The 12146-nt window shown below is 41.6% G+C and overlaps 1 protein-coding gene across 1 annotated transcript in view; it reads left to right on the top strand.

Moving 5' to 3' along the window:
• inpp4b (inositol polyphosphate-4-phosphatase type II B) overlaps positions 1-12146 on the top strand; it is a 114812-nt gene that overhangs the window by 62025 nt on the left and 40641 nt on the right. The window contains exons 7-8 of the mRNA XM_084465652.1: positions 4414-4544; positions 11891-11995. Of these exons, the coding sequence (XP_084321778.1) occupies positions 4414-4544; positions 11891-11995 (236 nt within the window). The remainder of the gene's footprint in view (positions 1-4413; positions 4545-11890; positions 11996-12146) is intronic.

The raw sequence follows: 12146 nt of genomic DNA, 5'->3' as shown, positions 1-12146 counted from the left end.
TGTTTAGCACTTCAAAGGGGACTTCACCTGCTCCATTCTGAAACACTGCAATCATTGTCCCCCTCTTCAGTACACACACACACACACACACACACACACACATAAATATGCACACACATGCAGACATGCATACATAAATAAATACACTAACAAACATATACACATGCCAGCAGACCAACACAAGCAAATTCTGCTTAATCTGCACACATGAATAGGTTACATATCGTACACAACCTAAGAGCAACGTTAACCACAAAACCGCTACAGCCTTTTTATCAGGGTGCAGTTTGAATGAGGAGCTGGTTAAGATGATGTGGGCACACACACACACACACACACACACACACACACACACACGGCTGATCCCTACCTTGTTCCCTGTGTAACAAAGAGCTTAATGTGTTGCAGAAAGTCAATTGAAATGTCCTCCCTCTGAGGCACCGCTAGTGTTCCTTAAGACACCTCTTTGTGTTTTAATTCCGGCCTGCTCATACGTAAAGGTAAACGGGCCCATAGGCTTGAATACGTCCAAAGTGCAACAACATGTAAACCACACACTTTAAACAACAATGATCCAATCAGAGCTTTAATAATACGATAGCAAGTGATGAATCGATGGATGTTCATTTCACAATCATTGCATGTCCATAGAAGTCTTTGAAAACATTTGGCATGATACTTCATCAAAAGTCAAACCAGCTATAACATAATTAAAGGTTTAGTGTTTCCACAGCAGCATATGTGTGTCCGCAGTAGGTTAGAAGGCAAGGCTTCTCAGTCCCATCAAGCCTCCACCGAAATAGCTCAGTGGCTACATTTGAGTTGATATGTTTAATAATCAACATCAATGTCGTTATGAAAGTCTCCACAGAGCCTCTCCAGCTAGCCAAGTCTGACAATGCTGCTGCGAGCTATTTGCTTTTTAAGTGCTCTACTGGCGCAAAACTCAGAATGGAGTGACACTTTTAGACATTGTTTGGCTAGAGAATGCTACTGCCAGAGGATCTGTCGTCTTTTACTACGTCATTAAATATGAACCATCAATGTACAGTGGGAGATCTCTGTGACGGTGTTAGTGTGTGTGTGTTCGATTTTGTTAAAATTGAGCTTATCAGCATAACAGATTTAATATAAACACCCCAAGACAGCTATCAATGTCTACCTATAATCATATTCATAAAACTGTGAGTTCTCTGAGGACGTAAATGGTGTGTTCATTAAATGCGGCTGTTTTCCCCGGGACGGTGTGTATTGTGGAGAAAACAACCTGGCTCGCTTGGCATTCTGCACACACAGGTTAGATTGACCTGCGACACCAACCCCTCTGTGATTAAATTGAGCGGACAGTATAACACACCGTGAAATAAAAGGAGGCTCCATGACAGGGCTTTTGGAGAGGACAAAACGAGGCATTCTGTAAGCCTGTTGGCGTGTCCGCTTCCCCACAGCTCCTCCTTGCCTGTGTCCTCTCGGCCTTGCATTCTTGAGACTTCTTTCTTCCGCAATCCATTTTACAGCCGCTTATTTAACCACAATTGAGTAAGTAATAGTATATGTTTATTGTGGATAAAAGTATGGTTCACAATGCAAATCTAATACCAGGTGTTGGTTCTGCCTCACCTTTCTCATCTCTATACTTTCTTCTGGACAATAGAGCTCTGATAAGGGGACACAATGATAGGTTTTCTCTCTCCCCTTTCGCTGCCTTATCCCCTTCATTTGGACATGTTCCCCTATTTACTGTGTAATCAGCATTGCACATCCCTAAGCCCTTATGCCGTCCCCCCTGACACCAAATAACAGGTCTGTCAGCGCGCAAAGCAACCCTTCCACAACCTGATGTAAAAATAACTGTGGTTTGGAGAGAGAGAGACACAGATGGTATGGATTATCAGGAATTGTGGCAATTTGTTAAAGACCACTGTGTCTGTCTAGTATTGTGAAAGGGCCCCTATATAAACCCTGGGAAAATCAGAGAACATTGCTATTTGATTGGTTAAAATGGCACATTTGGGGGTGTTAGGGGGCCACTTTGAGCAAAGTGGCTGTGCTTCAAACAATATATTTGATTGAAACCAGAGAGGGATGTGGAGTAGGACCTGCAAAGATCTCCCTGGCTGTGAAATGCACCTCTCCACTACACCAGCGATGGTGTTCCAGTACAATTTCAACTACTTCCATTCTAACTGCCTTCTTTAGCACACCATTGAGACATCAGCATAATATATTTCCTCACCTGCTTTGATATTAAAATAACAGTTTTGATCTGTGTTATGTTATTGTGAACTGAATTGTTCCTATTGAATAGTTGTATGCAGATATATTGTAGTTAATCTGGGGGCTGCTGTTACCCAGCGTGTCTTAGGACAGTACTGCAAGTGCATATCATTGTGAGCCTGTGGGGCCCCAAGTGTAAAACAAACCCAGAGGGAATCGAACCCCATCTCCTGGCGGTGCTACCGCCATGCTATAGAAGATACACTGGACACAAAGTTGTTATTGTGGACAAACAATGCGTACCTCAACAATTAATCTGGCTAACATAGGGCTCAGGGAATAAACTCTAAAACAGCATTATTTAAATTAGATGTGTGTGTGTGTGTGTGTGTGTGTGTGTGTGTGTGTGTGTGTGTGTGTGTGTGCGTGTGCGTGCGTGCGACATAAATGGGATTCGGTATGTATAAAGCATCGGAAAACAAACACAGCTGGGAGTGCCGCAAGATCCGGTTCTGCGGCTCTTGATCAGTAATGTATGTCGGCTGGCTTTCCGTTCACTTAAGAGACCAGAAGCCCCCCCATGCCTTCGTTGCCAGAAGCGCAGCCTTACTTACGACAACCACCTCCGGAGCGCCGCGGCGCGGTCGCCCAGCGTGCGTCTCTGCCCCCGTCCCCGAAGGAAGTTCACTGCACCACTGTTTGTTTACCACTGCAGAGACACAGGAGAGAGCACCGTGTGACTGTGTGTTGTCTTTCATCAGACCCGCTGTGAAAGAAGAAGCCATACAATAATGACGATCGGTGAAGCTTATCCTATCTTACCATTACCATTGCTTCACGCGCTTTCCACTGCGTCGGCAGTGAGAAAAAAACAAGCAGAATCACATATGGCCCTATAACATTACGTTACATTAACGTTGTGCTTTTTAAAGGCTATTACATATTTTCCGCAGTTTTCTTCAATGATACTCATTATTGAGAGAATTCTGAAGAATTGCTAATTCAAGCAGGCTATCAGGTTATATGGTTTGTAATTGTCCACACATTCTACTCCTTTTCCGAGGAGCAATGCATACATTATTGTTAGCTTTTCCTGAAAGCCATTATAAATTCCCCTCAGTTATTTCCTATAGTGACACCGCAATTTACTGTTCAATAGGGCGAGTAGGCTGTCTGCTCTGATGTCTCTGATTCAAATGCTTATTACGTTTAGCCATAAGTGGGTGATTATAACCCAGAAAATCTGTGAGTACATACATTTATTAGCCTTTGTGGCCTAGTGGGAATCGAAACCAAGTGGGAATCAAACCCTTTCACTTGGCAGTGGTACTGCAAAGTGAGCTACACCAAATTGAGCTACACAGGACAAAAAGTTATTTTTGCTGTGGACACAGAATGCATACCTCCACAATTAAGGGCTAAGGGAGTAAACATCAAAACAGCATTATTTAAGTTAGATCTCTATCGGTCTGATGTTAATGAAATTCTGTCTGTGTAAAGAGAGCTTTTAGTGCTGCAAGATACAGATCTATTCCTCACAATGATACTCATTATTGAGACATTTCTAAAGAATTGGTTAAACAGGCATGTTCAGGTTCTATGGGTTGTAATTACCCACAAATTGGACTTCTAATCATCAGATTAATGCCTGTGTCATTGTTTGTTTGTCCTGAATGCCATTATAAATGTCTTTGAATAATTTCCTATACTTTCACCACAATTTACTGTTCAATCTGGTGTGTAGGCTTTTCGCTCTGATGTGTCTGATACAAATGCAAATTAAGTTTATCCATTAGACGAGTTGAGCAGGTTATTTTAACAAAGAGAATTCTGATGTCATTCTTGCGGCCCTTCTCCCTGATAGGCTAGTTGCTATGCAGTGGTCTGCAGCTGAATTTTGATGATCCAGTTTCCTCAATATTCTCATCATTGTTATATTGAAATAGTCTTCACCTTTGTATATATGGCATAATGTTTAGGCATATATATAGAGAACGTTAGAATGAGATGGAGAATGATATTCGCTATTGATTGATTGTTGTTCAGTATTTTGTCCTCGCCACAGGCTGTTATGGATATCTGTGTATTTTTCCATCTACTTCATTCGTGTGTGTGTGTGTGTGTGTGTGTGTGTGTGTGTGTGTGTGTGTGTGTGTGTGTGTGTGTGTGTGTGTGTGTGTGTGTGTGTGTATCTAGGGTACAGGAGCTCAGAGACCTGGGGGATCTGTCACCCCACTGGGACACCCTGAGGAAGGAGGTGATCACACAGTATGGAGGACTAGTCAGCTCCTACCAGGACACACTGGCCGAACTGGAGAAAATCACCGGTACGCCTCCTTACACGCACGCGCACACACACACACACACACACACACACACACACACACACACACACACACACATACACACATACACACACACACACACACACACACACACACAGGTACACACCTACATACACTTGCATTCAAACATGCAAAACACATGCACAGAACCTACATAGTTACATAGTTGCCATATATACATTTGCCACTTTCATACCTAAACTCATAGATATAAAAAGAAAAACACACACACACACACACACACACACACATCAAAACATCTGACACTTTTATGCTGATCAACTTTAATAGACATAAAGAGAGACACACTTACACACCCTCGCACACACACAAACATAACTACATTCCAACTTAAAATGTTTTGGGCTTTCAAAGGACATGGCCATTATTTCACAGATCTAAAGATACAAAATTTTGCATATATATGTTTAGTTAGCATAACCTTTGTATTGTTGACCTCCATCATCTAAAATAAAAGGCTTTACTGTTACAGTGTCAGTAGTCTCACAAATCTAACTTTAGATCAATATCTGAGGGCAGACCAGCACAAATCTGGGTGAATGGGAGGTTTCGCTATCTTTCATTTCATATTTGTTTCGACCAACCGTTTTGCTGGAGGGGGGTATCTGTAAGTGTGTAATTGGCGAACAACAAACTACGCCAGCAGTAGTAAACTGTAAAAAAAGTGTCTGTAAAGGTTTCAAATCACCCCGTGCTGGCCCCTGCAGAAATACCCTTATTAAAATCCTTTTCTGAAATCCTTGTGTGAATGAGTTTCTCCAGTAGAACAGCTTGAAACAGAAACAAACAGAAAACAAAGTGTTACTCTGCCCCTTGGACGTTTTGTGGAAGGGTCTCCCTCCAGAAGTTCTGCTGTAACATAGTAGGGCTGCTGGGTCCGAGATGACAGTGTCACTGTCCGATACAAAGAGAGCCAATCATCGACTTGGGAAGTAGGCTGATCTTTACTCTTGACATCAAATTGGTTCCACCAGGAGACTGTATTTATGGACTTGGTTTTATTTGTAAGCATCCAATCCAGTCATTGTAGCAAATTTCCATCAAAAATTGCAGACATTTTTCCTAGTTTCATAAACAAGAATTTTTTTACATTTCTTGCTTCATCTTGTTGCCATTCAGGTTCAATTTACTTGACTGTGACAAGTTGAGGATTTATTTTCACATGCAACAATAATCGTATTATTGTGAAATGATACAGGATCTACTCCATAACTTGCACCTTGTTGCATTTGTGTATAATATGTACTAAGAGAACATGCTAGGAGAACATATGCTACCAAATGAAAGGAACGGGGGACAACTTTTGTTATTAACCAATAGCAAGGGTCGGTACAGTGTTGTAGTTAGAATCTTCACCTCCCAGCTGAAAGGGTATAAGTTCAGTCCCCAAGGTCCAATGCCTTGGATACAAACATCCCCTAAACAAATACCAAAGTGTACAATTCACAAACATTGCTCGACAATATCCAGTTATTTCTAGATAAGAGGAAATTACATACAAACGTATTTCTTTCATCTTTGTCTCCTCCTTTTCTATCTTTCTCTTCTCCATCCTCCTCAACTTTATTGATTATTCACTCTCTGGCTTTGCCGCTGTGGCCGTTGGCAAGTGATGGATTTTACCACGACTCCCTCCTGTCCTGTAATGAGATATGTCAGTGTGGCGCTCCCCTGCGACTGGCCCTTTGAGTGATGATGACTCCTCGCCGCTTCCCGCTCAGTATGCCGGGCCTCTCTGGGGGGGCGGTGGGAGTAAGTGGTAAAGACCAAGGTTGTTGTTTCGGACAGGAAGAAGTACGCGGTGCAGGTCGTTATGGTTCCTGACAAGCCTCACCCTTGTTCTTTTTTTTTTTGCAACGCCATCGGCCAGATGTCATGCGACATGCGATAGACCCCGGCGCCAGGCTTCGAGCCGCGACAATGCGTAGCGGCAGGAACGCAGGGGAGAAGGATCAATTATTGATAGCTAAAGTGATCAAAGGAGAGGTGAGGAGCGGAGTGAAGTGGGGGGGGGGGATGTACAGGGAGGGAGCGTCTGAGCCCATGTAGAGTGGGCAAGTGTGAAAAAAGATGAAGCGAAAATCTCCAGGAGGCCTCGGCAGAGGATTACAGATGGATCATGGACATGCCGAGGTTAGGGGTTCTGGTCCCCACGAGGCCACCGTGCTAAGAATATATGCAGTCAAGGCACCATAAGACATCCCATAAATGGCATTTACTGTATATAAATGTCATATACCTTATGATGGGGAAGAAAACTGAGTAGACAGAAATGGGACAATTATTTTGCCATGGTTACAGTCTCTGCGTCTGTATTCTGAATTAAAATTGGGTCTTTTTAACAACAAGACTAAGCAAGTTGTTAAACAGAAGCCTGCATTGTTTCCCTGCTGATTTCCACCATATCTTTTAAGTGGCAGGCCATCTGATGTGGGAGGAGTGTGAAGGAGAGAGCTGAGCAGAACCAGGAGCAAAACAAGTAGCCGAAGAGAGTGAAGATAGTAGAAATAGACGGGTAGCGCTACATCACTCCACGTACGGAGTGACGGCAGGAGAGCACAGCAGCCCTTAGGGAGACCAGGGCAGATTCTCCATGCTCAGGTTCAACATCCTTAGTGTTTCATTTCCATTCATTTTTAATGAGCCGGGCTGACCTCCGCATGCACCTTAGACGCTCTAATAACTGTTCCACTCATGAATAAATCATCCCCACCTCGATTGTTTGCGAGCGGGACAATTAGAGGCTGTTGTAATCCTGTCATGGGTGTTGTTTGTTGGACCTCCAGCAACCTGTTCCCGTCATTCGACTCTCCCTGTTCTCTCAGACGCGTCTGTACCCAACTGCCAATCATGACCATGACAAATGCAGCTGCTATTGGAAGAAGCGTCTTCATATTGATGTTTCAGTTCAAACAACTCGTTGGAAACAAAGACAGAAGCTTGTAAGTTAAGCTGATGTGGAGGGGTTTTTGTGTGTAAGGATCATGTAGAGGTAACACAGTTAAGATGAATTGTTATATTGTGCCGAGTCAATTGCAAACTGGGTTTTTATTTCTGAACACTGATTACTGTCAGCTTTTCATATAATTGATAATTGAAGTGTCCGTGTTTGTTTTTGGCATGTATCCTATAAGACTATATCTATATAAGACTATATATCCTATATATCCCATCCAGAGCACATTGCTAAATGAGCTAAGACCCATGGTATAACTAAAATGAAATACAAATTTGCATGTTCACCCGAACAAAGGCAGGTTTCTGACCAAATGGTAGCGCTGCATTAGGCATCAGTCACTGCAGGGAATGTAAGGGTACTCAGCCGATCTTATCAAACAATTACTGCCTGCAGTGGGTCAACAACAGTGTTGGGAACGTTACTTTAAAAAAGTAATTAGTTACTCACTACTTGTTCCAAAAAGTAACTGAGTTAGTAACTGAAATACTCTATAATAAAAGTAGGTAACTAGTTACCAGGGACAGTAACTACTTGCGTTACTGTAAAAAAAAAAAAAAAAGTTGCTATATGTCAATGAATTTGAAGTAGTGCTTATATCTTCACCTTGAAAATGCCAACTTTTCATCGGATTGCTCCGGACTCGCCATCTCTGCTGCTTCTTCGAATCTGTTTGGTGTGTGTGTGTGTGTGTGTGTGTGTGTTTGTGGTGCGCGTGGCCTGGCTTGTGTGTAAAAACACTGGCTCCGATTGGCTACCATGAAACATGACTCTGCCTTAGCCAATCATAATCGCTTATCTCGTTGTTAAACCAGCCGGTCTCCTCACTAGCAGTTTGTGTGGAGCCAGGGGTGCGTTCGGATTACGCAGTTTATTCAATCAATTCATAGTAACGCACCGCATTTAACGTTCAGTAACGATAACGGCGTTGTAACGACGGAAACAGTAATTAGTTAGATTACCCCGTTACTGAAAAAATAACGGCGTTACCTAACGCCGTTATTTTAAACAGTGTTATTCCAAACACTGGTCAACAATACCACATGCATGATTGTGTCTTGTCTCACTGTAACTCATGTCATTAAACGAACAACCCACAAATCGCAATGACTGTATTGTATCCCGACAAAATCAACAGCAGTTGATTTTTTTTATGACAAAGAAGGGATGGAGGAAAAGGAAGCGAGATGCCAGCTATCAGTTGTTAATGTTGGCCACCCACCTTGTCCCGTTACATAGACCAGCAACAAGGACCAACAGATAACAGATTAACCCTGGGAGTCATAGATTAGCACAAGTACATACTAGTATTTTTATGTCCTTGCACACAGTAATTTCTAACTGCCTCTTTTTATTCACAATATACAATAAGCCAAAACGGTTCATCATAAAATAAATATAAGAAGTTAAATAAAGAAAAGGAACAAGTCAATATAATACATTGGAATAAAAGTTATGTTGCTTTTTGAGCAATAAACAGGCACACTGAATTGGAGATTATTTCTAGAATATCACAAAGAAATTATCCCATGATGCAACTGCATGTTCCACCTTGCTAAGTAAACCCTACAGAGACACACAACTACACTTACACACATTAATGCTCACATACGATCAAGATCTTTCTCTTCTTCTTTTTCTGTCTCCTTCATCATTTATTACACTGGAAGTTATAGGTGTAGCAACGTTTTATACCTAACTTGAAAGTGTTAGAAAACACAGATGTCCAAGCTTCAGCAAAACCATCTCATAAAGACCAGTTCCCGGTGGCCTTTCAACCGAGCAAGGTGTAATTCCGAGTATGAAAGTGTTAAAAACCGCTGATGTCTAAGCCTCAGCAAAGCCATCTCATAAAGGCCAGTTCCCAACGGAGCCAAAGCGCCTAGACTTTTGGAGAAGTTTTCAAACTCTCTTTTATTATTTTGTGGAGCAACCTATGAATGACTACAGCAGATATCCTTCGAAAAAGAGCAGAAGCTCAGCCTTCACCCTGAAACTAATCAAACCGCACAGCGTTTTGATTACTTTCTTAGTTTTTGTCTAAAAGGCACCTGCGTGCTTTTGTGGTTAATTTGCCGAACCCGAAATGTCTATGAGTCTTTAGACCCCACTTAAAAAACTAAGACTCTTTTGTAAGATGTGTGGAATCAGCTCCAGTTGGAAGAGATCAAAGCTGCCAGATCACACTAACTAAGGACCCTAACTTAATTGGCAGACTGTGTGGCGTTAGCAGGGAGTTAGCAGCTGAAAGAGACGAGCCAGGTTAATAGTGCTTTGTTAACTAGCATGTCCATTTAACAACATAAACAAGCTTCCCCTCCAGTGATCAGAGAGAAAAAACCCACGATTACTGACACTTGGCATGGCCATGGCACTATTCAGTATACCCTCCTGGTGCTGATAACTGTTGGTGGAGTGTGTGGGAACTGTGAAGTGATTGTTTCTCCTTATCAGTAAAATTCAGAACGTGTCATTATTAGTGGTTGAAAATTGGAACAGCATCCATATCTAATTGTGTCACATTTTATGAAAGGGAACCTAAACGTTTGAGATAAGTGAACAGACCGCTCTTTAATTACATGGCAAATTTGTAAAAGATAATGAGAACTTTCCCGATTTCTTGTCTGTACGTTGTTGTGTTGAATGCCTTTGATCGTCGCTCTCCGCCAACATCACAACACGATCTGTGGTCTCAAAGATCACAATTAACATATTTGAGATTTGCCCAACCATTGTGCTCTTTGAGATTAGATTGGAAAACTGTACAGAATAACGTTGCTTCGCTGTTGAGTAGAGGAAGGCTTTTGAATAAAACAGGGTCAGCGTAAAATACATAAAATCCCTCATTTAAAGGATTATGCAAACAAATGGGTGTTTTATGTTTTTAACAATGGTAAAACAAAGTTGTTATTTATAGGTGATCCCAAGTCGGGACTAAAGGATTGTCCTTTCCATTTTTAAAGCAGAATTTGAACAAAATAACATACATACATACTATTATCTTTATACTATTGTCAATGCTGTGTGTTGTTTTCTTTTCAGATTGATCCCACAAATCATTCAATACAATACCCTCTTGTTCATCTTGGGTACCAAGTAGCACATAAAGAAAGAACTTTTACTTTTTTTTTCAGATTTCCAAAGCATGAGATTAGATTAAACTCAACATGATAAGATAAAGGACACGATAAGATACATTTTTTTTAGGGCTGGGCAACGATTAAAAAATGTAATCGCGATTAATTGCATAGTATTGGTGAGTTAACTCGTGATTAATCATACTGACAATGACTGAGACAATCGTGAGACCCACACAGGTCAAGCATTTACCATTATCCTCAAATCACACCTCATGGCAATTAAAACAATGAAAAGAAATACGCTTCTTGATTTAAAGTCTCACTGCTGCAGGTCCTGTTGCTATCCATAACCCCAATATCAATAAAGCTCACACATGTTAATCAGTTTGATAACTCAAGCCCATTCAAATGTTAATCAATGGTGGCATATACTATTCATCATTAGTTATTGGGTTTTATTTAAGGAGTTTTGCACACACGGAAAGAAGTTGATCAATGCATCATTGGGACAAACTAATTCAGCCAAAACTAAAATATTATACAACATAAATAACCAGTATGCAAAGGAAACTGGCAGGTTTGTTTCACATAACAGAAAGGAATTAGCGGGGCCTTCTCCAATAAGGTAAAAGATACTTCAATAGTTTCAACTTACATGGGGATGTGTGAATAATGAAAATGATTGACTATTAAAAGCGCAAGAATAAAAAATCAAATATATATATGCTATATGGTTATGGTTAAGTGTAGCCTACCTTTATTGAGAGTCGGGCGATTTATAGAGGAATTACTTTAAATGGAGGACAAGAGCTAATTGTCTCAGTGACTAAACATAATGACGGCGCCACAATTCGGCCCGGCATGGTTGTTTTTGAGTTCTGTGATTGGCTTGTGTAATTGCTAGTTGCTATCCGACAACAAGGTACTGGTCCTCCATGCGGAGCTGCTCGTCTCATTGAAAATGATTGTCTAGTGGGTGCATATCGTGCCTGTCTAAAAAGGTCAGTACCTGCCTTAATGCATCTAAAGAATAAGTTCTGTTGAAACTAATTTGCATTATCTCTGTTTTTATCATGTTTATCGCCCAGCCCTAGTTAGGTTAAATCAGTTAAGGTACGGCAATAGGTTCCTACAGCACTGCTGGCCTCACGCCCAGCTGTGGCTTGCTTCCTCCTAAAAAGTTCACAGGCCAACACTGTTACGCTGAACAACACAGTACACACTTTGTTATTTTCCTTTCCTTTCTTCTTCCCCCCCTGCCCGCCCTGCAGGTCCTTCTTTCAAGCCGAGCTGTTGCAAAACCCAGAAGTCTCTGGAGTTTATCCCAATCAACCTCCACACCCAGAGGATGATGGTGACCTGCCCCAGAAAATCAGGTACTTGGCCGCTCGAGGAGAACATTTTGAATATCCTGGGGTTTTAAAGCCATTGTGTCCCATAAAAGGGAACGTAAGAGACTGACATTACCCCTTCACATCCATCTCGGCATCCTACTGTAGCCTTGTTTGCTGGTGAACAAATGGACGG

This window comes from Micromesistius poutassou (assembly GCF_964030765.1).
Source record: "Micromesistius poutassou genome assembly, chromosome: 3".
Lineage (NCBI taxonomy): Eukaryota > Metazoa > Chordata > Actinopteri > Gadiformes > Gadidae > Micromesistius > Micromesistius poutassou.
Note: the sequence above shows the minus strand (reverse complement) of the source record. Positions and strands in the feature narration are given on the sequence as shown.